This window comes from Acomys minous (genome assembly GCF_964271855.1).
Source record: "Acomys minous genome assembly, chromosome: 16".
In the NCBI taxonomy this organism is placed as follows: domain Eukaryota; kingdom Metazoa; phylum Chordata; class Mammalia; order Rodentia; family Muridae; genus Acomys; species Acomys minous.
The window spans coordinates 59005877-59031601 of record NC_140498.1 but is presented as its reverse complement, the minus strand read 5'-3'; the positions used below and the strand labels follow the sequence as shown (position 1 = coordinate 59031601).

The window sequence follows — 25725 nt, the reverse complement described above, 5'->3', positions numbered from 1 at the left end:
GACTTACAGTGCAAATAAGGTGAACAGCAAAATCCATCTAAGGAATGGGACCAAGGTTAAAGAATTTGGCTCGTGTACCTAATCACGGTGTGATGGTGTAGAGACCTGGGCCGGCCTCAACTCATGCAGTATGAGATGACTTAGAATCGATTCTTCGCCTCCACCTCCCGGTGCTGGGATCACAGGTGTGTGCCGCCATGCGGGTTCTGTGGTTCTAGGATTCAAACCCAGGGTTTCATGCACTTTAGACTACCAACTGGGCTGCGGCTCTGGCCCCACCCCCTTTGCCCAGCTCCACCTTGTTGTAACTACTAACTGCCCTGCTGATTCTCCAGTCTGCAGTTGCCTCACTCAGGACTTTTCCCCTCTGTGCCTCCAGGCAGTGGGCTGATGTGATGCTAGTGATTTGTTTGGCCCACTGGCAAACTGATGCTGTCTGGGCTCCAGATCCCTGCTGGGATCAAGTCAAAGGTAGATTCCCTTGATGCCCTCTGGCTTCAAGTGTGTTGCGTGTGAATCCTGAGCACACACGTACCAGGCAGGGTGCGTCATGGCGGTCAGAAGACAACCTCAGGCGTAGGTCCTCACCTCCCACCTTGACACGGAGTCTCTCTTGTTAGTCACTGCTGTGCAGACCAGGAGAAGACTCCTACCCTTCTCCCACTCCTGCCTCTCATCCCCCGGTAGGGGTGTGCTGGGGTTGCAGCTGCCTGTGCTACTGCGTCTGGCTCTTTAAGTGTGTTCTGAGAATCGGAACTCATCATGTCCAACTGTGCGCCAAGTTCTGTACTCACTAGGCATCTCTCCAGACTTGGCCACTTCCGTTCTCTTTTGTTCCCTTCCTCCAAGACTTGAGGGGAGCATATGCCCTTAATCACATGCTTCTGCACAGACCTGGCCTTCCACTTACCTGCTTGAGTAAGGGGCCAGGAAGCTGGGGCTTTGAGTGTTTTCCTCTATTACAAAGTACACCTACCTGGGTAGTTAGCCACAGGCCACATTGTGATGTGTGAGTGTGTGTGTGTGTGTGTGTGTATGCTATCCTGTGGCACTCTCCCTTGGAGGAACTAACCTCCATAATCTCTGGCGTTACTTGGTCTAGGACACTTGGTGCGGTGGTTGGGCCTGGGAAGTAGCTTGGTCACTCACTATGAGGTAAGAAGTCTCAGCTGACGGTGGCTGAAGTATTGACAGATCTTGGTAATGTGATCCCTGTTCAGTTCCTGCCATTGACCTGTGAAGTGGGGTGTGATGTGGTGTGGGGTGATACATTGTCCTTTGCAGTGTGTGTGTGTGTGTGTGTGTGTGTGTGTGTGTGTGTATCTGAAGTAGGGTATGTGCACATGAGTGCAGGTGCCTGCAGGCCAGAAGAAGGCGTCAGATCCTTTAGAGCTGAGTCAGAGTTATAAGCCGTTTGTCATAGGTGCTGGGAACCAAACTCAGGTCTTCTGCAAGAATATTAAGGTTTTTGTTTTTGTTTTTCAAGAGAGGGTTTCTCTGTGTATCCCTGGCTGTCCTGGACTCACTTTGTAGATCAGGCTGTCCTAGAACTCACAGGGATCCACCTGCCTCTGCCTGCCTAGTGCTGTGATTAAAGGCATGTGCCACCACGCCCGGCTTTTTAATTGTTCTTAATTGCTGAGCTCTGTCTCCATCTTGTTCCTTGACTTGACTTAAACCAAAGAAGGGCTGGAGAGAAGGCTCAGAGGTGAACAACACCAGCTGTGTGATTCTATGCTGCTGATGTGCAACACAGACCTGCATGGACAGGCAGGTCTGCGTCCTGCCTGGTGTCACCTGGCATGGGAGGGGAAAGGGGGTGTGGACAGACACTTGAAACCCGCAGGCAGTCAAGGTGAGATGCATGCTTGGTCATGCTTCTCCTGCGGCTTAGCACTCAGGGACAGAGCCTGGTTCACAGCCTCTCTGTGAGTGTTATAGCAGGCTTGCCTAGAGTCAGTGCCAAACTTCCTGCAGTGGTTGGGCAAGCCTCATCAACTGCAAGGGAAGTTCTGCCATTGCAGCCTGATTACCTTATATCTAGCCGTGGAGTGAGAAGTCACCAAGCCAACTTGACTTGTGAATTAAGGATTTATAACACCTGGGAAGTGAGGGTAAATGGGTATGAGATTCACTAGGGCTAAAGGAGCCAGGATACCTCATCCACACACAGTGATACAGGGTCTCCATAACACCAGGGCCCTTACCACAGGAAGGAAGACGGTGTGTAATTATCCTCTGGGTGAGAGCATGGAGCCAGAGAGGTATAATTAAGGACCATTTGTTGGAGGCTAAAATCTCAGCACAGAGAGCCAGGCATGGTGGCACCTGCCTTTAATCCCAGCATTCAGGAGGCAGAGGCAGGCAGATCTCTGTGAGTTGGAGGCCAGCCTGGTCTACAAAGCAAGGCTAGGGCAGCTAGGACAACAAGAGAAAAACCCTGTCTCGAAAAAAATAAAGACATCTCAGCACGGGGTGAGGTATTTCCTGTGATTCCTTGAGTTTGTTATCAGGAAAGGTGGGTTCTGTATTTTCTTTTAGGACTATGTGATGCCCCTTACAAAAAAAAAATCTGGAGTCATCGGGTGGTGGTTGTACACGCCTGTAATCCAAGCACTGGGGAAGCAGAGGCAGGCAGATCTCTGTTCGAGGCCAGCCTGGTCTACAAAGTGATTCCAGGACAGCCAGGACTACACAGAGAAACCCTGTCTCAAAAAAACTCAAAGCAAAAAATATCTGGAGTCACCAGATCAGGTGGGGTGAGGCCCTGATGAGAAAGGGAGTTCACTTTTCATAGTCCAAGCTCAGAACTGGCTATCTGGAGAATACCAGACTTCCACCTTAATCGGCAGAGTCCTACGGGCTGTGTTTCCAAGGGCCCTGCTTTCAATGCCCAGAAACCACAATGTGGCTCATAACCATCTATAACGAGATCTGGTACCCTCTTCTGGCATGCAGGTGTACATGTAGGCAGAACATTACATAATAAATAAGTATTTTTGCTGGGCGTAGTGGCTCACGCCTTTAATCTCAGCACTCGGGAGGCAGAGGCAGGTGGAGTGTTATAAGTTCGAGGACAGCCTGGTCTACAAAGCAGGTCTAGGACAGCCAAGGCTACACAGAGAGACCCTGTCTCGAAAAAAAAACAAAACAAACAAACAAAAAGCATTTTTTAAAAATAAAATAAATCAAAGAAGTTATCTTTTTTTTTTTTTAACCCTGGTCACAAACCATGTTACAACTTCACTAGAGTAGCTCTGAACATTAAGGAGAAAAGAGACCCGAGAGAAATCCTAGAGGACTGAACCACTGCTCCTCATGCACACACACAGAGTGAACCTGCCGAGCCCCTTATGAGGTACACCTTAAAATAGGATGAGGTATGAGTGGAAAATAGGGAAACTATGCTTGCTTCGTGGGTAGTGAGCTCAAGAGATACGGAAAATATGTCAGATAACAAACTGGGGGATATCAGGAAGGAGCCTCAAACTGAAGAATGCATTTGTTCTGAATAGACTTCAAAGACAATTTACTTCTTTTTTCCTCATTTGTAATTATTTTGTCTTGTTTCTCTTGTAGCCCTGGCTGTCCTGGACTCCCTTTGTAGACTAGGCTGTCCTGGAATTCACAGAGATCGGCCCTTCCTCTGCCTCTGCCTGGCTTAACACTATAATCTTTATATAAAATTTATTTATATTTTATGTACATTGGTGCTTTGCCTGCCTGTATGTCTGTGGTGTCAAATTTTGGAGTTACAGACAGTAGTGAGCTGCCATGTGGGTACTGGGAACTGAACCTGGGTCCTCCGGAAGAAGAGTCAGTGCTCTCAACCACTGAGCCATCTCTCCAGCCCCACTGTCAGGTTTTTTTGTTTTTTGTTTTTAATGAGAGAAGTTAAACATCTTGTGCTAAGAACTTGCTGGGCATGGTGGTGCACGCCTTTAATCCCAGGACATGGGAGGCAGAGGCAGGTGGATCTCTGTGAGTTCGAGACCAGTCTGGTCTACAAAGTGAGTCCAGGACAGCCAAGGCAATACTAAAAAAAAAAAAACAAAACAAAAACCCAAAAACCAAAAAAACTTGCTTTAGTTACTTTGCTCTGATAAAATTACCTACCCTGTCAAGGGCTAGAAAGATGGCTCAATGGTTAAGAGTACATACTGCTCTCACAAAGGATCTGAGTGCAGTTCCCAGCACCCACTGGAGGTGGCGCACAACTGCAGTAACTCGCCAGTGTGTTGGGCTGCGGCCCTGGGGAACTGGGAGGAGCTGGACCGGAGCAGAAGTGTCCAACCTGGGAAATGTCAGGAGCAGTAGGAGTGAAGGCCACTCCCTCCCCAGGCCTGGGCCTAAGCTTGCATGACCTGTGTCCACCAGATGAGGTGAAACCTCTCTTCTCCTTATAAGGACAAGTCCAGCAAGCACCTGGAATTCCTCCTCACGCAGGCAGACATTCCCAGCACCTTAGCCCCAGGCAGTGATGTACAGTCATCCTCAAAGCCTCCACCCTCTCCCTAGAGGGCTGGGAAGGGCTCGGGAAGTGGAGCCCAAAGGGCACAGGAGATCTTGTCACCATCTTCAGGCCTCCCTGGGCGTCTGGATTCACATCCACATACCCCACACACAGACACAAGCACATAAATATAATTAAAATATTTCTGATTATTATTATTTGTTTTGTTTTGTTTTTTGAGACAGGGTATCTCTGTTGCCCTGGCTGTCCTGGACTTACTTTGTAGACCCCAGGCTGGGCTGGAATTCACAGCGATCCACCCGCCTCTGCCTCCCAAGTGCTAGAATTACAGGCATGTGCCGCTACTGCCGGGCTATTATTATATTGACTCTTGAGTCATTTCTCAGCTGGAGTTTCAGGACAGCCAGGGTTATTCAGAGAAACTGTCTAGCAAAACAAAGCAGACCAAAAAAAAAAAAAAAAAGTCACTTCTCTCCTTATGGACTCCCTAGGTACTCCATGGTCATAAACTCTGGGTCTTGAGGCCTTCCTGTAAATGCCTCTCCCATGCTGAGCCATCTTGCTGTAACTCCCTGACCCCCTTTTCTCTTTGAGACAGTTTTACTATAAGCTAAGCTGGTCTAGAATTCACTATGTATAAATAAATAAATAAATAAATAAATAAATAAATAAAATCTTAAAAAAAAAAAAGACTCACTTCCTCCAGCCTGGTCTACAAAGTGAGTCCAGGACAGCCAAGACTACACAGAGAAACCCTGTCTCGAAAAAGAAGAAGAAGAAGAAGAAGAGGAGGAGGAGGAGGAGGAGGAGGAGGAGGAGGAAGAAGAAAAAAGACTCACTTCTTGAAGGGCCTGATGGCACACACCTTTAATCCCAGCACTCAGGAGGCAGAGGCAGGAGGATCGCTGTGAATTCAAGGCCAGCCTGATCTACAAAGCGAGCTCAGGACAGCCAGGGCTACACAGAGACCCCCTGTCTCAGAAAAAAACAAACAAAAAAGGGGTTGGAGAGCTGGTTCAGAGGTTAAGAGTACTCTGATCTTCCAGAGGTCCTGAGTTCAATTCCCAGCAGCCGTATGGTGGCTCACAACCATCTATAATTAGATCTGGTGCCCTCTTCTGGTGTGCATGTGCACAGGCAGGCAGAGCACTGTATACACAATAAATAAATAAATCTTTAAAAAAGAAAAAAGACTCACTTCCTAAACTGGGCGGTGGTGCACACCTTTAATCCCAGCACTCAGGGAGGCAGGGGCAGGCGGGTCACTGTGAGTTCAAGGCCATCCTGGTCTACAAAAATGAGTCCAGGCCAGCCAAGGCTACACAGAGAAACCTTGTCTGGAAAAACCAAAAAAAAAACTAAAAAAGAAAAAAAAAAAACCAAGGGGCTGGAGAGATGGCTCAGAGGTTAAGAGCACTGCCTGTTCTTCCAGAGGTCCTGAGTTCAATTCCCAGCAGCCGTATGGTGGCTCACAACCATCTATAATAAGATCTGATGCCCTCTTCTGGTTTGCTGGTGTACATGCAGGCAAAACACCATATACTTAATAAATAAATCAAATAAATCTACCTTACCCAATAAAAAGACATAAATAAGAATTAAAAAAAAAACAACAAAAAAAACAAAAATAAGAACTGTTAGGATTCTGCTTCTGTCTGCCTACCCGTGATGTCATTGCTTATCTGCCATGGGGGTTGGCCCTGCCCAGGGCCATATAAAAGGACAAATTCTCCTCATGGCTCCCCTCTTGTCTCTTTCTACTCCCCCTCTCTCCCTTCTCCACTTTTACTCTTCCTGTGTATGTGTGTGTGTCTTTCTCTCTGGAGTACCCCTCCCCCCATCCTTCTCCCCCCCCCATGCTCGTTTAATAAACTCTACAACATAGTATCTGTTGCCTGGTACCTTATTATTATTATATTAATCAGAAAAACAACAAAAGGACTCACTTCCTTCTAGGTGCACATCTGTACACCTAGCACTTGGGAAGCCACGGAGAAAGATGTTGAGGTAAGGCCAGTGTGGGCTACTCATGAGATCCTGTCTGCTACAAGGAGTCTCCTGACTTCTGGGAGTTAGCAAGCAGGAGAAACACACACAGACACACTGCTACTGGGAAGCGGAGGAGCAGCAGCGAAGAGGGGAAAGGCCTTGAAATCAAAGAATGGCAGCTGGGGCAATGGCTCTGTGAACAGAGGGTTTGCAGGAACATACTAAAACCCAATCTCCAGAAGGCAGAGGCACACAGCTCCAGGTCAGCCAGGGCTACATAGACCCAGACTCCAAAAAAAAAAAAAGCGCATTAGCCAGGTGATGGCCTGTGCTCTCCTTCCTGGGAAGGGAAAAACAGGAAGATCCTTAGGGTTTTCTCTTAGGCTACCCTAATTGGTGAGCTCTAGGGCGTGATAGGCTGTCACCTTAAAAAAAAAAAAAAAGCAGTTAGTGCCTGAGGAATAAGGCCCAGTGTCAGCGTCATCCTCCTGGCGTATATATGCACACGCATGTACTCACACACGCACAGACCAGACACAGGACACAGGTAAAGCTCTCTATACGTTTTTATTTCTTTCCACCTCTCTTTCTTTCTTCCTCCTCCTCCTCCTCCTCTTCTTCTTTTTTGTGTTTTTTTTTTTTTTTTTGAGACAGGGCTTCTCTGTAGCCTTGGCTGTCCTGGACTCGCTTTTAGACCAAGCTGGCCTCGAACTCACAGCGATCCGCCTGCATCTGCCTCTTGGTGCTGGGATTAAAGGTGTGTGTGTCACCACAATCGGCCCTAATTTTTTTTTCTTTCTCGAGACAGGGTTTCTCTGTGTAGCTGTGGCTGTCCTGGACCTCACTCTAGACCAGGCTGGCCTCGAACTCAGAGATCTAATCTGCCTGCTTCTGCCTCCCGAGTGCTGAGATTAAAAATGCTCCACCACCACCTAGCACACCCATACGTTGTTAAAAATTCTGTTATAAGCCCTGAGCCCTGGTTTCTTTCTTTTCTCCTCCTCTTCTTTCTAATTTTTCTTTTTAAAAGAAAATCTTGGGAATAATGTGTTCGCCCCTTTCCGGGGTCCTAGTTTGTCCCCTTCGGTGGGCAACTTGGGGTCAGGCGCTTCCTAGAAGAAATAAGGCCTGCCCACACCAGTATTGGTCACATGGCTATGAGGGCTCAAGGAGGGGGCGTTAGTGTTGTCCCAATTACGCTTGGGAATGCTTGCTTGCGCACGCTCCCTGTGGCCAGGGGCAGGGGGATCTCTTCCGATACCTGTAGCCTTCCGTGTGAGATGCAGCCAATCAGCATGGAGGGCCGTGAGACCTCACGAGGCCTCGCAAAAGCCCAGCAAAACAGGAACCCGGCTGTCTACCGAGCTCGGGCTCCTCTTCCCGTGGCTCGGCGCTGAACCCTCCTCCCGGACTCTCTCCTCCCTAGTCCTCATCCGGGAATCTCACCAGGACCGCCCTCCCGGTGGACTTCCGTCGCCGGAAGTGACGCAAGAGCCAGCCCTCGGGCAGAGGAGAGTGGCCCCGGAAAGGCTGGCGCGCCTCAGTGAGGAGAGTCTCCGTGACGGGACGGTCCCTAAGGCCCGCCTCTCCGCCTGGTGAGTCCCCGGGAGCCGTGGGAACGGACACGCGGGGTGACGGGGGTGGGGAAAGAGACGCCGCGTTCCGCCCGAAGGCGGCTGTTCCCGGGAGCCCGAGCTCGCGGGAGGCAGGGCTCGCGCGCGGCCCTGTTTTCTCCCCCTCGTCAGCCCGGATCGGTCGCGAAGCCCCGGGAGTCGGGGTCGCCCCGCGCCCCCAGCGAGCCCAGCGGCCGGGCCCCGGTGGCGGCTGGGTCCGTGTGGCCCGTCTCGCCCTCTGGGGGACGTGGGGGCGGGGGGAAGCAGGCCTGTGGACGGAGCAGCCCCGGGCCGTCCTTGGGTCTGAAGGACAGCATCGCAGCCGTCCTCGTGCTGCGCGCCGGCGGTCGCCCAGCCTGCCCTAAGGGCCCGTCTCCAAAGCGAGCGCTGTTACTATTATTCATCGGGCCGCTTGAGCAATGCACAGCTGCCTGACCGGTTACCACACAATTCCTAAGGGGCCTGCTTTTGAGAAAAACAATGAGTACTCTTAACAGGCATGCTTCTCCGGGCCTCAACTTGAGCCTCTAAATACTTACGACTACTTACTACGCCCTTTGAAAAGATTTACCCTATGCTATAGTACTGTGTTGAATTATATATATATACGTATGTATATATGTATATATATATATATATGTATACGTGTGTATACATATGTGTGTGTATATATACGTATATATACATATATGTATAGTGCTAGCTACTGTTTTTGTTTGTTTGTTTTTTTTCCCCAGACAGTTTTGAGGCTAACCTTGAATTCCTGAACCTGATAACATCTCCCATGTTCAGGGATTACAGCCCCAGCGATATTTCTTTCTTTCTTTTTGGTTTTCGAGACAGGATTTCTCTGTGTAGCCAAAGCTGTCCTAAGGACTCGCTTTGTAGGCCAGGCTGGCCTCGAACTCAACAGTGATCCGCCTGCCTCTGCCTTCCCCCAGTGCTGGGATTAAAGGCGGGCGCCACCACGCCTGGCTGCGACATATATATATATATATATATATATTTTTTTTTAATGCCACAGATTGTGGATTTACAGTAGAGCCTGAATAATATCGACTTCTCTTTCTTTTTTTAGGTTTTTCCAGACAGGGTTTCTCATTCTAGCCGTGGCTGTCCTGGAAGCTTTGTAGACCAGGCTGCCCTGGAACTCACAGAGATCTGCCTCCACCTCTGCGGTGCTGGGATCACAGGCATGCGCCACCACCCAATAGTATCGAATTCTTATAGCATCCTATTTGGATTTTAAGTTTTGAAACTGAATGGTACCAATCTTTTGTTTCTTGTGAAAGGAGAAGGTGCTACAGATTAAAGGCAGGGCCTTGTGCACACTAGAAAATACTCTACCTTGAGCTTTATATAGCTCCACCTCCCGTGCGTTTCTTTTTGTTGTTAATTTTAGTAGCTGTTAATGAACACTCTTCATTTTTGGGTCTGAATTACTAAATTACCAGTTTAATGAATTGCATTTGGAGACTGTCGCAGCTCTGTGGACAGTGATAACTGGAAGTGAGGACTACTGGGAGGTGGGGGACAGGTCAGTTCAGACAGGGTTTCCTTGTGCATCTCTGGGGTTCTGGAACTTGTTCTTTAGATCAGGCTGGCTTTGAACTCAGAGGTCTACTTGCCTTTACCTCTGCTTCACAAGTGCTGGAATTAAAGGCCTTTGTTACCACCTCCTGACCCTTTTTATTTATTTTTAGCTGGATGTGGTGGCACTCACCTTTGATCCAAGCACTCAAAAGGCAGAGGCAGGTGGATCTCTGAGTTTGAGGCAGCCTAGTCTATAAGTGAGTCCAGGACAGCCAGGGCTATGTTACACAGAGAAACATTGTCTTGGGGAAAAATAATTTGTAACTAACTTTTATTTTAATTTTTTTTTCTGAGGCGGTTTCTCTGTATAGCCTTGGCTGTCCTGGTCTCGATTTGTAGACCAGGCTGGCCTCGAACTTAAAGCGATCCACCTGCCTCTGCCTCCCACGTGCTGAGATTAAAGGCGTGCAGCACCACTGCCGGCTTAACTAATTTTTAAGAAGTAAAATAGTTTGCTAAGTCCTTAGAATGTGAACTTTTGGGACATTACAACTTACTAAATGATTTCTCCAATTTTATCCTGCAGTGATGGTCATTGTCCCCCTGAACAGGGATGGAGGACATAGCATCCCAGGAAGCAGCAGAGTCACCAAGGGTCCAGTTTCAGTCTTTGGAGAGCCAGTCTGAATGTCTTTCCCCAGAGCTTCAGTTTCTGCAGGACATGGAAATGGAGCAGGGATTCACTGGGGGTAAGGCGGGGGTCACACTTCTTTCCTGGAGAATGGGGGTATTAAGGGACTCTCGGCCTGGTATGAGAAAGGCAGGGAATTGAGTAAGAAGATGGTTCTTAGAGAAAGAAGACAGGAGGGGCAGCTGCGGTTCTTCCTGCTTGCAGCCCCTCTGTCAGGATTCTAGGCTTGCTTTAGTAGGCAGCCCATCCTGCTCTTGCCGGCTGTCCTTCAGAGTGTGTGGGCAGACTCCTGTTTCCACATCCCAAATGATTGTCATACAGGCTGTTTTTACCATGTCTCAGTAGCTTTACCTCCCCTTTACTTCCTCATAGACTCTGAAAAACCTTTCCTTGCCCTCTGTTCCCTTTACCCTGTGTCTTTTTTGGTGATTTAGTGTGCTTTGCTACCTGCCATTCTGTTGCAGCTGCAGTGTTTGTGGATAATTTAATTTTGGTCAAGAAAGCAAGCATTTAATTTCTTGCTCTATTAACTATACATTCATATACATATATTAGATTTGTTTTCTTTAAAAAAAAAAAAAAAAACAAGGTCTTGCTTTGCAGCCTGACTTGCCTAGTAATATCCAGCCCACAGTTTCAATGACTCTTGTCTCTCCTCCCAGCTTTCATTCTTGCTGCTGGCTGGGTTATGGAAGGACTAAGTAGATTTCTGTGACCAGCTCTCGTGCCTGAGGTGACATGTGTGTCAGCAGCACAGGGGGTGTGCCATTGTGTGGAGGGGGTGCGAAGGATTGTGAGGCTACATGGCTGTTTTTGTTCGTGGAAGCCTCACACAGTGGGTGCAGAGATAGTGCCCAATAACAAAGTAAAGGCAGAATGGTGTCAGGCTGAAGAGATGGTTCAGCAGGTAAGAGCATCTGCTCTTCGAGAGGGCCTGGGTTCAAGTCCTAGCACCCACATGCAGCTCATAACTGTCTGTAACTCCAGCACCCTACATGTAGGCAAAACACCAAAAAAAATGTTATATATTAAAACAACAACAACAAAAAACAGTGTCGGGAAAATTTCAGAAGTTTGTCTAAAAACCATGGCCCTAGATAAATCGCTTCCAAGTTCTTGAACATTTTTGTTGTTGTTTTAGATCACTGCATAGACTTGGCTGTACTGGAACTCACTATGTAGGTCAGTCTGGCCTTGAACTCAGAGAGATCCACTTGCTTCGGCCTCTTGGGTGCTGTGATTAAAGGCTTGCACCAACACACTAGACCCCTTCAATTTTTTTTTTTTAATTATTTTTATTTTCTGTGCATTGGTGTTTTGCCTGCATGTATGTCTGTGTGAACGTGTCAAGTCTTGGAGTTACAGACAGCTGTGAGTTGCCATGTGAGTGTTGGGAATTGACTCTGGGTCCTCTGGAAGAGCAGTTTGCTCTTAACCACTGAGTCTTATCTCCAGCCCACCTTCAACTCTTTCTGAGACAGTTTTAAAGTAGTGCAGGTTGGCATTGGACATGCTGTGCCTTGATGACTTTGAACTTCTGATCCTTTTCATCCACCTTCCAGGTGCAGAGATTACAGTTGTGTGACACCACACCCAAGTGTATGGTGCTGGGGGTCAAACCCAGGGTATCATGCATTCCACCAACTGAATTATAGATTCAGTCTTTTTCTTTGTTTTGTTTTGTTGCTTGAGACAGTTCTCTGTGTAACAGCCCTGCCTGTCCTGGACTTGCTTTGTAGACCAGGCTGGCCTCAAACTCACAGTGATCCACCTGCCCCTGCCTCTGCCTCCCAAGTGCTGGGATTAAAGGTGTGTGCCACCACTCCTAGCGCGCTCGCGCGCTCTCTCTCTCTCTCTCTCTCTCTCTCTCTCTCTCTCTCTCTCTCTCTCTCTCTCTTTGGTTTTTCCAGACAGGGTTTCTCTGTGTATCCTTGGCTGTCCTGGACTCCCTTTGTAGACCAGGCTGGCCTCGAACTCAGGGATCCACTTGCCTCTGCCTCCGGAGTGCTGGGATTAAAGGCATGCGCCACCATGCCCGGCTCTGCTTCTGGTTTTTGAGACTACATTTTTCAGTCTGTAGCCCAGGCTGTCCAGGAAGCGCTGCCTGTCGTTATGCTTTGCTTTGCTCATCACAACAATAGGTATAATGCTTAACCTTCCATAGGAAGAATGCTATGTCATGAGGATAAAGTGAGATTGCTAGTAAAATCCATATTACAGTCCTGAATACTTATCAGTAGGACCAACTACCAAGGAAGAGTGGACACACCTGAAACCTGGTAATGTTGGTTGGCTTTATTAGAATGCTGATGTGAAGGAGGATGCTGTACACATATCTTGGGCAGGAGAAGTGTCTTCTGAAAAAGGAGCCCTGTCTGTGGAAGGGCTGCTCTCACTCTTGGCTCCTTTCTCCTCCCTCAGTTCTACCTGTTCCCCAGGTGCCTGCTCTTCCCCATGAGGGAAGCCCAGGAGACCAGGCAGCTGCGCTCCTGACAGCCAGGTACCAGGTGAGCTGAGGGACCCTCTGCTTTTCCTTAGGATTTCCTGTTGCTTGAGTGTGACCTCTCTCTCATCCCATTTGTTAAACCTTGCCTGGAATCCTTTTAGTAGCAGTTTGGGAACAGAGCCTCTTCAGAGACCTGGATTTAACACAATTTTCCCATCTCACCACCACCGCCTTTGTCTGTGGTACTATAATGGGCACTTACAGGGTTTATTCTCTGTGTTCTAGTCTATTCTCCCTCCTCCCCACCATAAATAGCCATTAGATGCCCTCCTTGTCGTGTTCCTCATTCTCTGACCATGTGCCATAGTAGCCCGTTCCTGAGAGCAGCCAGAATTGTTATTTCAGGAGTTTGTGACATTCGAGGATGTGGCTGTGCATCTTACACGAGAGGAATGGGGATGCCTGGACCCTGTTCAGAGGGAGCTCTACAGAGAAGTGACGCTAGAGAATTACGGAAACGTGGTGTCGCTGGGTGAGGACCTCTGTTGCTCAACCTACCTATTTTCTGAGCAGGTGTGAGATCTTTGAGGCGGTGAGTAGAGGATGCTCAGGTGTCAGGTCTTAAACCTCCGCTCTCCATCTTTAAGGCCCTCTCCTCTGGGAGGGTTAGGGTTACTTTGGGTTGTCAGGAGGAGACCTGCTCCTTATCCCTAGTTGTGTTCCTTGCTTTTGTGGGGCATCTGTTTCCTGTTAGCAAAGAGAAACTTGGTTGTGTTTTGGCTAAGTTCTCCCTTTTCTTTTCCTTAATCTCTTTTTAAAAATAGCAGGGGGTTTTGTTTGTTTTTTAATGGCTTTTTGAGACAGGGTTTCTCTGTTTAGACCAGGCTGGTCTATTTGATCCAACAGCCTCTGCATTCCTTGTTGCTGGGAATAAAGGTGTGCACTACATCACCCAACTTAATAGAGTCTTAAGGATCTCCCCATCCTCTCGCTGGGCTCTGTTCTGATTCTTTTCTGCCCTGTGTCTGAAATTTCCCCATTAAAGAAACATATATTTAAAAGAAAGGCTAAAATCTCAATAGTCTCTCACTTTTTTAATGTCCTTAAACTCACCTCCTAACAGGCTGGTTTGAGAGACTTTAAAGGTGTGACTCTGTGGGGTACCACACATTACACCACCTAGATGGTAATCCTAGGTAACTATACCCCAGCAGCAGAAGGCTCAAGATGGCCCATACTGGGTGAGCTAAATTCTTAAATCATGTTGTTTTAAGGATACCTGGGATTAGGCAACTCATAGTGCTATTGAGAAATATCCCTGAGATGGGCAGGGAAGGGATAGGATTCTTGGCACTGTCCTTAAGGTGAACTTTGTTTTTCTCTCCCCTAACCCCCTTTGTGGGTTTTTTTGTTTGTTTGTTTGTTGGCCTGTCTTTCATCTTGCATATACTCTTTGTGCATTTATGTCTATAACTAAACTTCCTCTGCCTATTTTTTATTTGTGGTGGCATGTAGGGCTTTAAATTATTTATTTATTTATTATTATTTTTTTTTAAGCCTTCTTGCTTACACGCTGGGTTTAAGAAATTTTTCTTACCTGTGGGGAGGCAGTGGGACTTCCCCTCACTGGGAAGGTTTTCAGTGTGTTTTCCATTCCTGGCTCTTTGATCTTTATAGGCATACTTCTCCGCCTTCCCACCAGCCGGATTCATTGTGTGAATTCCTGCCCGGCCTTGAGTCATACCCAGGCAAGTGCTTTCTCTGGAGAAACACTTGCAGTCCTTACGGCAGGAATCACCAAGCGATGGCCCAGGTATCGGCTTTCCATCGGTAGTACTCGTCCTGGCACGGAAACTCCTTTTCCAAGATTGTAAGATATTAAACTTGGTTGATGCAGTATATGTTCCATGGGATGCCACCACTGTGTTAAGTTGCTGCTCCTCAAATGATCTTTGGTGAATCTCTAATATGGAAGCCTTCTTTAAAACCACATGCACTTGGAACTCAGTTCATTCATGAACCACTTGGTGGCCAGACTTGTGAGAAGCCACAGAGCTAACCCTGTCTCTTCAGTGACCATCTTTTTCTGTTATTTTAGAGTGGGGAACACATGTTGTGTGCTCTTTCTAGTACTAAGTATAGCCTGTCCACTCTTTTGCCTTACTCAAAGTGTGACCTCCACACTTTGCTCGTGTTCAATACCATTTTCTTTAAAGTTGTTTTCTTGCCCCTGATTCTTTGTGGTACTGTACCAACGGATGTATTGATACTACCTTTCCTAAGTAAGTGTTAATGTTGTCCTTGATGGGGGAAGTGGGAGGCACAAAAATTAAATAGTCCAGGGCATCAAAATGCTTGTATTCTTAAAAACGTTGTAAATTGTAAAATGATCTATACATAATTGTAAACTACTGTTACTTTTATCTAATACAGAATTTCCAACAGTTAACTTGTGTACTTTTTGTAGTAAAGAAATTCTGTAGCAGTTTAAGACAAGTTTATAGTATAGTCTCATATGCCACCAGGTGGAACTTCGTCTTGTCATTTGTCATCTCAGCACACACACAGAGGGCACACACTACAAAAAGCACTTCTGTCCTACCCAGCTTGCCTTTGTAACCAAGCCAGCATATCCATAGCAAGTATTTTAACATCTTTGGGAATTAATTTATCTTTGTGTGTCCAGCATACTTCCTTTGAAATGTAAGGTTACATACACATTTACTACTTTTACCTTGTGTTGAGGTTATGACGTAAGAATTTTATAGCCAGGTGCACACGTCTAATCCCAGCACTGGGGAGGCAGAGGCTGGCAGATCTGAGAGTGCGAGTCCAGCCTGGTCTACAAAGGAGTTCAGGATGGCCTGGGCTACACAGAGAAACTGTCTGGGGGGGGGGTACTTTATAATTCAGTCCATGGCTTAGCCCCCCTTTCTAGTTCATGTTTTTTCCCATGGCTGTATTTGTCGCAGATACCAGGTTAGTCCCTTGAGTGTTTGCTCTAGAAAGCAGTAAATAAATAAGTTACTTAGTTTAAGACATGCTTGATGTTTCAGAAGCAACAGTAATTTGCATAGAATGTTTCTTAGTGTGTGGCTATTTACTGTTTGTACTACATAATATATATGATACATACACAATATTAATACCACATGATATATATGATATTACATGATACATATATATGTCATTTAATCTTTGCTATAACTCAATAGTGAGCAGAGGATATTACTCTCTTTTAAAAAATTATTTTTTTTTGTGAGGATTTTTGGGTTGTTTTGTTTTTCGAGACAAGATATCTCTGTGTTATCTTGGCTGTCCTAGACTCTGTAGACCAGGCTGGCCTCGAACCCACAGCAATCCGCCTGCTTCTGCCTCCCTCCTGAGGGCTGGGGTTAAAGGCATGTACCACCACACCCAGCAACATTACTCTTTTAAATGCTTTTTTGTTTGTTTGTTTTTCAAAAGCAGGTTTCTCTGTAGCCTTGGCTGTCCTGGACTCACTTTGTAGACCAGGCTGGCCTTGAATTGACATAGATCCACCTAAAGGCGTGTGCCACTGCACTCTGCTAACAAGCTTCTTTTAAAGCCTTTAATCCAGCACTGGGGAGGCAGAAGCAGACAGATCGTGAGTTTGAGGCCATTCTGGTCTATATAGAATGAGTTCCGGGACAGCCAGGGCTACACAGAAAAACCTTGTTTCAAAAGCAAACAACAAAGCAAAATTCTTTAAAAAGTTATGTTTATTTTTTAATTTAGTGCATGCCACAGCTTGCATCTTAAGGTCAGAGGACAACTTTCCAGTTGGTTCTCTCCTTGTGTTACGTGGGTGATAGGGAGTTGATTGCAGGTTATTAGGCTTGTTGACAAGCACCTTTACTAAGCCATCTCACTGGCCATGGAGTATTAATTAATACTTCTGAAGAAATTGGGGCTCTGGAAAGTTAGGCTTGGGACCTGGCTCTGTCCCTGAAACACTTGTCTCCTTAGCATTTTGTGCCTTTGGCACAATAGGTCTGATCATATATGACATTAAAAGTGTGTGTGTGTGTGTGTTTCTTGCTTTGTTTTTTTTATTTGTTTGTTTGGTTTTTTTGAGACAGGCTTTCTCTGTGTAACAGAGTCCTGGCTGTGGACTTGCTTTGTAGATGAAGCTGACCTGAACTCAGAGATCCACCTGCCACTTGACGTTTGTTTTGTTTTGTTTTTTGTTTTTGTTTTTGTTTTTCTAGTCAGGGTCTCTCTGTTAGCTTTGGCTGTCCTGGGCTCGCTTTGTAGTTCAGGCCAGCCTCAGAACTCCAGTGATCTGCCTGCCTCTGCCTCCCAAGTGCTGGGATTAAAGGTGTGCGGCTTTGTTTTGCTTTTTTTAAGCCAGGAATTCTGGAACTCTGTAGAACAGCCAGCCAGTCCTCTAGAGAAAAGACAGTCTGACTCCTGCATACTAGGATTAAAGGCATGGACTGGGCCAGGTATGCTGGTGGGCAGATTTAATCCTAGTGCTTGGGAACTAGAGGCAGACATATCTCTCTGAGGGTAAGGTCAGAGCTACACAGTGAGACCTCGTCTCTAAAGCAACAAAACAAAACAAATGGATGTTCTATAACACCACACCTAGCGTTCTCTCTTTCTTTCTTTTTTTTTTCTTTTTTCTTGTTTTTGTTTTGTTTTGTTTTTTTCCCCCCCAGGCATTGGTCTCTGTAGCCTTGGCTGTCCTCTGACTCACTATGTAAACCAGGCTGGCCTCAAATCTACAGGGCTTTACCTGCCTGGGATAAAAGGCATGTGTCACCACAGTCCAGCCTCAAGTCACATAGTTACACTATATGACTATTATTATTTTGTCAAGCCAGGAATGTAAAGTGTGTAGAGGCAGCTTTCCTTTTCTTTTACAAGGCAGTATTTCTCTTTAGCCTGGGCTGTCCAACTCGCTTTGTAAACCAGGGTAGCCTGGAATTTACAGAGATCCACCTGTCTCTACCTTCCCATGTGCTGGGATGAAAGGCATGTGCCACTAAGATCATAAAGGCAGCTTTTCTAATGTCGCTAGCAGTATTTTCATCTGACAGGAAAGACCCTAGTTAGGTGTCCAGAAGGTAATTGGCTACTTTAAACCCCCAAGTACAAATCAGAAGCAGTGAATGCCATCCATGCCTCTGTTCAGATCTCATTAGTTCTCACATATTCTCCCACAGTTCATATTTTTTAGGCCAAAAGCTCTTGAAAAACTGGTTGTTTGGGATTAAGACATTTTATTTTGTCTGTTTTGCTTGCGTGTATGTGTTCCTTGTTCATGCTAGAAGCTCGTGTGGGTAGGAAGAGGGCATTGAATACTCTGAAACTGGAGTCAAGGATAGTTGTGGTCCATCATGGGTACTGGCAATCAAACTGGGATCCTCTCCAAGAGCAACAAGGGCTCTTAACATCTGATCGATCTCTCTAGTCCCCAAATGCTCTTTTTATAAAATTGAGTAGCTCTTACTACATTGACATTTGGGTGCAAAGTTGGTACTCTATAAGTTGTTTTGTTTATTTATTTATTTTTTTCTCGAGACAGGGTTTCTGTGTGTAGCCTTGGCTGTCCTGGACTCACTTTGTAGACCAGGCTGGCCTCGAATTCACAGTGATCTGTGTGCCTCTGCCTCCTGAGTGCTGGGATTAAAGGCGTGCGCCATTACACCTGACCCCACTTTTTCTATAAGCTGTTTTTAAGTATACTATTAAGAAGTGCAGGATGCGGGGCTGGAGAGATGGCTCAGAGGCTAAGAGCATTGACTCTTCTTCCAAAGGTCCTGAGTTCAATTCCCAGCAACCACATGGTGGCTCACAACCATATATAATATGATCTGGTGCCCTCTTCTGTCATGCAGGCATACATGCAGGCAGAACACTGTATACATAATAAATAAATACATTAAAAAAAAAAAAAGAAGTGCAGGATACAAGATTCATGGTTCTGGCTATCAGTGATCATTATTAGTGGTAATAATGCCCGAGACCAATTTTTTGTTTTGTTTTGTTTTTAAAGATGTATTTTTGTTTTATGTTCATTGGTGTTTTGCCAGCATTTATCTGTGAGGATGTCAGATCCCCTGGAACTGGAGTTACAGTTGTGAGCCGGCCCCCATGTGGGTGCCTGGGAGTTGAGTGCTGCTGAGCCAGGGAGAGGTGGGGCGTTCTGAATCCCTTTGTTATCCATATTGGAAGGTAGATAAGCCCAGTCTAGTGCAGGAAACCAACCACTGGTACTGTGAGCTCATGAAAGCAAACAACCTTTGTTTCACAGCACTCTACCTCCTCCCCCTTTCTGTAATGTTCCTTAAGTCTTGGAAGGGATGATACAGATGTGTTATCTTTAGGGCTGAGCACTCAAAAGTTACTTGTTCTCAACTCAAGTCTTTTTTTTGTTTTTTTGTTTTTTTGTTTTTTCGAGACAGGGTTTCTCTGTGTAGCCTTGGTTGTCCTGCACTGGCTTTGTAGGCCAGGCTGGCCTCGAACTACAGTGATCCACCTGCCTCTGCCTCCCGAGTGCTAGGATTTAAGGCATGCACCACCATCACCCAGCATTCAGCTCTGTTAGTGCAGACTGTTCAGATCTTTCTAGTTCTTACTTGTTCTCCCAAGGTTCATATTTTCTAGGCCATATGCCCTTAAAATTTTTTTGTTTTTATGTTTTTTTAGATTAGCTCATTTTATGTCTGTTTTGTTGCATGTATCTATGCCATGTTCTGCATTAACCATTGCCCTATAAAAGGTTCTGCATACAGAATCTTCTCTAACCACAGCTGTCAGCAGCACTGATTAGACGATAGCTCGACGCCATGACCTTTTATCAAAAAAGAAGTAGGACCTATAATCTACTCAACTGTGAGCTTCTGACCAGGTTTACAGTGTAAGGCACACACATTCTGTGCTTTCGAATAGACCTCAAATCCAATCAGGAAGTGCTTGGTTATCTCCATAAAGGTTACAACAGTATTGTATTTGTTGGGCATACCTTGCCTAGCAAGGAGATATTGTGTGTAGCTTGAAGGGTTCATGGTGGATAAGGCCATTGATGTCTCCTGCCCGATATCCTGCATAGCCCACGCCTTCTGGTATTATCAAAGCTAGCCAGCAGAATGAAGTTTCCAACTTGATTTCTTTTCTGTTTGTTTTGTTGAGACAGAGTTTCTCTATGTAGCCCTGGTTGTCTGCTCTGTAGACCACTTTGGCCTTGAACTCACAGGGTCCTCCTGCCTCTGCCTCCCTAGAGCATTAGGATTCTTACCACCACCACCACCACCTGACTAAATTTTCCTTTTAAGGACTTTGCTTGTGTGTGTCTGTATGTGTGTACAGCAGGTGTGAACATAGGTGCCCTTAGAGTCCAGAAGAGACATCTGATTTGCTGGAGCTGGATTTATAGGCAATTGTAAGCAGCCCAGCATAGGTGCTGGGAATCCAACTCAGGTCCTCTGTAAATGCAGTATGCGCTCTTAACTGCTGAGCCATATGAGAGCTGCACTATGGATTATAGAAACCAGGCTTACTCCTGCAAGAGCAGTTAAATGTTTCTAATTACTGAGCCATCTGTCAATTCCTTGTAGTGATATGTTGGGGATTTTAAAATCTTCTTACTGCCAGGCGTGGTGGCACACTCCTTTAATCCCAGCACTCGGGAGGCAGGGGCAGGGGCCGCTTTGAGGCCAACCTGGTCTACAAAGCAAGTCCAGGACAGCCAAGGCTACACAGAGAAACCCTGTCTCGAAAAACCAAAAACACATAAATAAACAAACAAATAAATAAATAAGCAAGCAAGCAAGCAAGCCAGGCAGTGGTGGCGCATGCCTTTAATCCCAGCACTTGGGAGGCAGAGGCAGGCGGATCGCTGTGAGTTCGAGGTCGGCCTGGTCTACAAAGTGAGTCTAGGACAGCCAAGGCTACACAGAGAGACCCTGTCTCGAAAAACCAAAAATAAATAAAAAAATAAAAAAATATATATATAAATAAATAAAACCATCTTATTAGTTGTAATTCTATTGTAAATTGTTTCAGCCATTACTTTACCTTACAGAAGAACCAAATAATTCCTGTTTTGCTGATCTTTATTAAACTCGTATGTCTTAACGTCTTAACGTTTTTTGCTAAACTTATTCATTTATTACTGATTTGCTGGTAACTTACTGTATATCAGATGTTTGGAGTACGTTTTTAGGATACCACTTGGTGCTTGTAGACCAGGTCTAATGCCAACATTGTGCCCTAGGCTACAGGGATACTAATGATAAGTTCTGTGAAGACAGGGCACCCATGCATGAATTCCCTGAATTATATTTAAATGAAAATTGCTTCTTCCAAGTTATGAACTCTCCCCTTAGCACACCATTTACCAAAGTACAAACTGAACTCCTCAGAGGACCTTGTTCTCTTCATTCTCCAGGTCCTCCTGACAAATGCCTTCTCAGAACTTATCTTTTGTATTTACTAAGAAAGAAAGGGGCAGTATAGCATCTGGGGATAAATTGCCATATTCCATTTCCTTCTCTGTGAACAGGATTTCCAATTTCCAAGCCTGATGGGATCTCGCACCAGGAACAAGATCTACAGGTGTTTGATCTGGAAACTAAGAATAGAGAAGTCATAAGAGATGACTATTTAGGTGAGTAAGGCAGAGTCTATGAGAATAATCAATCAGTGGAGAAGTGAAGTCAAGGTATTGAGCCAACTTTTGGCTGAGTTCATACTGAACACCCAGAGACGTGCCGTTCTGGAGTAGAAAGGGCCTGCCTATCTCTACAGTGTATTTAATTCCTTTTATACAAGTTATGCCAGGTCCCAATTCAAGTAATAGCACATTTTAACCCCTTCTTATGTTTGTTCCTTTGAAATCTCTTACTGGCTATTGTCTCATTTTTCTGAAGTAGCCTGTTTCTATCACTCCTTGATCCATCTCTGCCCTACCTTGTTCCTGCTGGTTTTGCCCTTACATCTGCTGTTGAAATTTTGTGCTTTTTTTTTTAAGTAAATAAAACTTGCTTATCTTTGAGGATGCTACATAATTAGTTTCCTCCAGGTTTTATTTATTTATTTTTTAAACACAAGGTACAGATTACATTTGCATTTTCTATTTATATATTGTATTAGATGGAGAGACCAGAGAAGAAAACAAGCTGTTGACCCCTAAGCGGAAAATTTCAGAAGAAGTACATTCATATAAAGTGAGAGTAGGGAAATTCAAACAGGATATTACCCAAGTTCCTGAGACCAAAGAGGTGTATAAGTCTGAGGACAGATTAGAAAGGCTCCAGGAGATCCTGAGAAAATTTCTCTTTCTGGAAAGAGAGTTTAGACAAATAACAATCAGCAAGAAAACCTTCAACAGCGAGAAGAGCAGTGAACCTGAGAAAAGCTTCAGCCTAGACTCCACACTTGATACAGATCAGAGAGTGCTTAGAATACAGACCACTGATGACAGTAAGTACGACGTGAATTTCAACCCGAACCCATCTGTTGGTGAACAAGAACCCATAAATCTAACACAGAACTTTCAGAGTAATGACTATAAAGGAAGCTTAATGGACCTGTCCCACCTTAATAAATGGGAGAGCATGTCTACCACTGACAGATCCTATAAATGTGATACATGTGGGAAAGGCTTTCAGCAGGCCTCAGCTCTTACTAGACATCAGAGAATCCACACAAGAGAGAAACCTTACAAATGTAAGGAATGTGAGAAATCTTTTAGTCAGAGCTCAAGTCTTAGTCGACATAAAAGAATACATACTAGAGAGAAATCCTACAAATGTGAAGCATCTGAAAAATCCTGTGATGTACCTGATAAGTCTTGTAGCCAGAGCTCAGATGTGCTTCAACATAAGAAGGCTCATGCCAAAGCCAAGTCTTACAAGTGTGGGAGCTGTGAAAGAGTCTTCAGTCGAAGTGTCCATCTTACTCAGCACCAGAGAACTCACAAGGACATGGCCTGTAAATGTACTGTGTGTGGCAGTGACTTCTGCCATACTTCATACCTAGTTGAACATCAGAGGGTCCATCATCAAGAGAAGCCCTATGAGTATGACGACTGTGGGCTGGCCTATGCCAAACAGCAAGGAATTCGTTTCCAAGAAAAGCCCTACACATGTACTGAGTGTGGGAAAGACTTCAGGTTGAATTCCCATCTTATTCAGCATCAAAGAATTCACACAGGAGAGAAACTGCATGAATGTAATGAGTGTGGGAAAGCTTTCAGCCAAACCTCATGCCTTATTCAGCATCACAAAATGCACAGGAAAGAGAAATCATATGAATACAATGATTATGAGGGAAGTTTCAGTCACAATCCCGATCTTACTCTGCAACAGGAAGTTCCCATTAGAGAGAGGGTCTTTGGTTGTGATGCATGGGAAGAGAACTTCAGTCAAAGAGCACAACTTGTCCAACACGAAAGGGTCTATACCAAAGAGAAACCTTATGAATGCAGTGAATTTGGGGAGACGTTTAGTCAAGTTCAGGCCTCATTCAATATGTGAAAATTGAGGCCAGGAGGAGTCATATACGTACTGAATGTGGTAACATTTTCAGTCAATAGCTCAGCATCAGAGTGCCAGAGAGAAACCCACTGAATGTGAATATCGGGAAACTTCTTTTGCTGTTAAATTCTTCGTTGGCTCCGGTAAATCAGTGCTAGGATATATAGAATGTGGTACATTCTTCAGATTATTTTCATAGTCACAGTTGGGGAATTTGTACTGGAGTAAAATTCCACTGTCAAATGTGAAAAAGCCATCAGTCAACTACCTTGTTTGTTCAGTGTCAAATTTGTGCCATGCATAAAGCCTGTGAGAAGAGGTGTGTATGTGAGGAAACTCAGTCATACCCCAGCGTTCACTCACATAGAAGAATCTATATGCGAGAAATCACTTGGGTGCATGAATGTGGCAAATCTGTAAGCAGGGGTCCATCTGTACCAGGTGTGAATCTGGATATGATGTAAGTGGTAAGATAGAACATCTGCACCAGGTGAGACTGATAGAAACAACCACTGTATTTTCAAGCCTTACTCAGTATCAAGAATATTGGAAAGAAAATGGTTACTTCCATGTCTATTATTCCTATTTAGTCCTAGTCTTTTTACTGCAGAATAACTGAATCCAGCAGATAATTGGTGAATGCAGTCATTTTCTCACAGCATCCTTTAATAAGTATTCTAAGTAGGTACGAATATTTTACTTTTGGAACTCATTTAAGTGAATATATTTTAATTTCGGCTTATACATTAAAATGTTGTTTTTTTTTTAAATTGATTCTTACGTTTTCCTAGGATGCTGTTAATGTACCAGTGTTTATCAGTGGGCCTTCTCTGTTCTTAGCCTGAGTGCTCTCCAAAGGAGAATCAGGCCTATTCTTTTCTGAAGTCCCCACATGCTGTTGTTTCTATAGCCACACTCTTAGCTTCCTGTTGATTTCTGCATTCTCTTAGGCATCTTTAAATGATGTTCTGGTAATAAGCTTCTCACCAGCTGATACAGCAGCTGTGGGATCATCTTTCCTATGGTGAACTTTCTCTAAAGAGTTGTGTTTCTACATCAGCCATCTATGTTTGGAGGAATCCGTCCTTCTCAGTTCGTGGCAGGCACCCAGACACTTGTAAGTGATGTCCAAGTTTTTAACTGCCTTGTTTGCATCCACAGCCCTCTAAAAGAGATGACATCAGGGAGCCAGTAAGACTCCTGTTGGACTATCTGCATTCATTCAGTGCCTACTTTGCATGTATGCGTATGTTTAGAATTCTTTTATATGCCTATATTGAAGGTCAGTGCTCAGGTCTGCTTTTGATAGGTAAACAAAGAACACACAAATCAGAATAAGGAAATACAGCCTTCCTGTAACAATGTTGCTTTCCTTAGTGATGCTAGACAGTATTTCAAGAGAGTGGCAGGGCCGTTCCTGGTAAGACCTTAACCATTAGGGTTGCTTCTTTATTTGTACGCCTTCCAGTCCCTTCATCAAGCCAGGGTAGTTTGAAGCATAGGGCTTTGTGCGTAATTGTGCATTGCCATACTTTTGTGTTGAGATGCATCTTTGTTGCCCAGGCTGGCCTTGAGTTCCTGGGTTCACACACTTTTCCTGCCTCCCAAGTAGCTGGGATTATAGGCATGTGCTGCTGTGCCTGGGCTTTATTTTTGTATTTTAACACAAGCTACAGGCCATATAAAAGATCATGCCTGTTTTGATTTATAGAAGTGATCACAGGTGTTGAGTTCAGGGCCTCTGGCCTATACTACATAGATAAAGTTCATAATTCTTTACATGGTGTCAAAGTTTTTTTCTTAAATTTCATAAAATTTTGTGAATAAGAAAAGTATTACTTAAAATTCTAGTTGTCAGTCAAGCAGTTGAGGCTTTCATAGTTCAGATGTAATGTTCACTAGGAATCCTCAACCAATATATAAAATATACCGCTCACTCTGTAAACCTTGTGGCTAACCTCTAGGATAGTCCCACCACTGTATTTTACTTCTTTGCCATCAGCAAGCATAGTGTCTCATCAGGGCAAGAAAATCGAAATATATCAAATTGATCTAAATGTAAAAGCAAATGAAAAAATGCATGGTTTTTTTTGTCCCTATCAAACATGTATACTCTTACTTATGGAGACCAATAGTCACCTCAGGTGACTGAGGCAGAGGATTGATTCATCCCTAAAAAGCAGTATCTGTAAAAATCACATGTACGCATTTGGGTTAGGAACGTGCTTTCATACTTCTACTTGAATAAAGGTGTGTTCAATGCTCTTAGACTCTTGTTTTGAACCAAGACTGGAGGACCCAGCCAGAAGCTCTGGGCACCTTGGGATTCATTTAAAAAAAAAAAAGTTTCATATATATATATATATATATATATATATATATATATATATATATATGTGCTCTATCTGCAGGTTCGCCTGCATGCCATAAGAGGGCATCAGGCTATAGATGGTTGGGAGCCACTGTGTGGT

At 44.9% G+C, this 25725-nt stretch overlaps 1 protein-coding gene across 6 annotated transcripts; it reads left to right on the top strand.

Moving 5' to 3' along the window:
• Positions 1 to 7907: 7907 nt before the first annotated feature.
• ZNF655 (zinc finger protein 655) lies at positions 7908 to 25518 on the top strand. Of its 6 annotated transcripts, XR_014775431.1 has the most exons (7): positions 7908 to 8058; positions 10196 to 10358; positions 12722 to 12807; positions 13152 to 13278; positions 14424 to 14559; positions 21280 to 21384; positions 21870 to 22006. XR_014775431.1 is itself a non-coding variant. In XM_084761760.1 (6 exons), exons 2-6 carry the CDS (start codon positions 10223 to 10225, stop codon positions 23252 to 23254), a joined length of 1839 nt encoding a protein of 612 aa, XP_084617886.1. In that variant the 5' UTR covers positions 7910 to 8058; positions 10196 to 10222; the 3' UTR covers positions 23255 to 25518. The 6 variants fall into 6 exon arrangements, 5 of the variants coding, with proteins under 5 accessions (XP_084617889.1, XP_084617890.1, XP_084617886.1 ...); XM_084761760.1 differs by lacking the exon at positions 14424 to 14559 and having other exon boundaries at positions 7910 to 8058; positions 21870 to 25518; XM_084761761.1 differs by lacking the exons at positions 7908 to 8058; positions 14424 to 14559 and adding an exon at positions 9150 to 9341 and having other exon boundaries at positions 21870 to 25518.
• The last annotated feature ends 207 nt before the right edge of the window (positions 25519 to 25725 follow it).

Coding starts and splice junctions, on each gene's coding strand:
- ZNF655 (XM_084761760.1), top strand. CDS start 10,223: ATGGAGGACATAGCATCCCAGGAAGCAGCAGAGTCACCAAGGGTCCAG. Junction 10,359..12,721: donor GGAGCAGGGATTCACTGGGG/GTAAGGCGGGGG, acceptor CTCCTCCCTCAG/TTCTACCTGTTCCCCAGGTG. Junction 21,385..21,869: donor CATAAGAGATGACTATTTAG/GTGAGTAAGGCA, acceptor ATATTGTATTAG/ATGGAGAGACCAGAGAAGAA.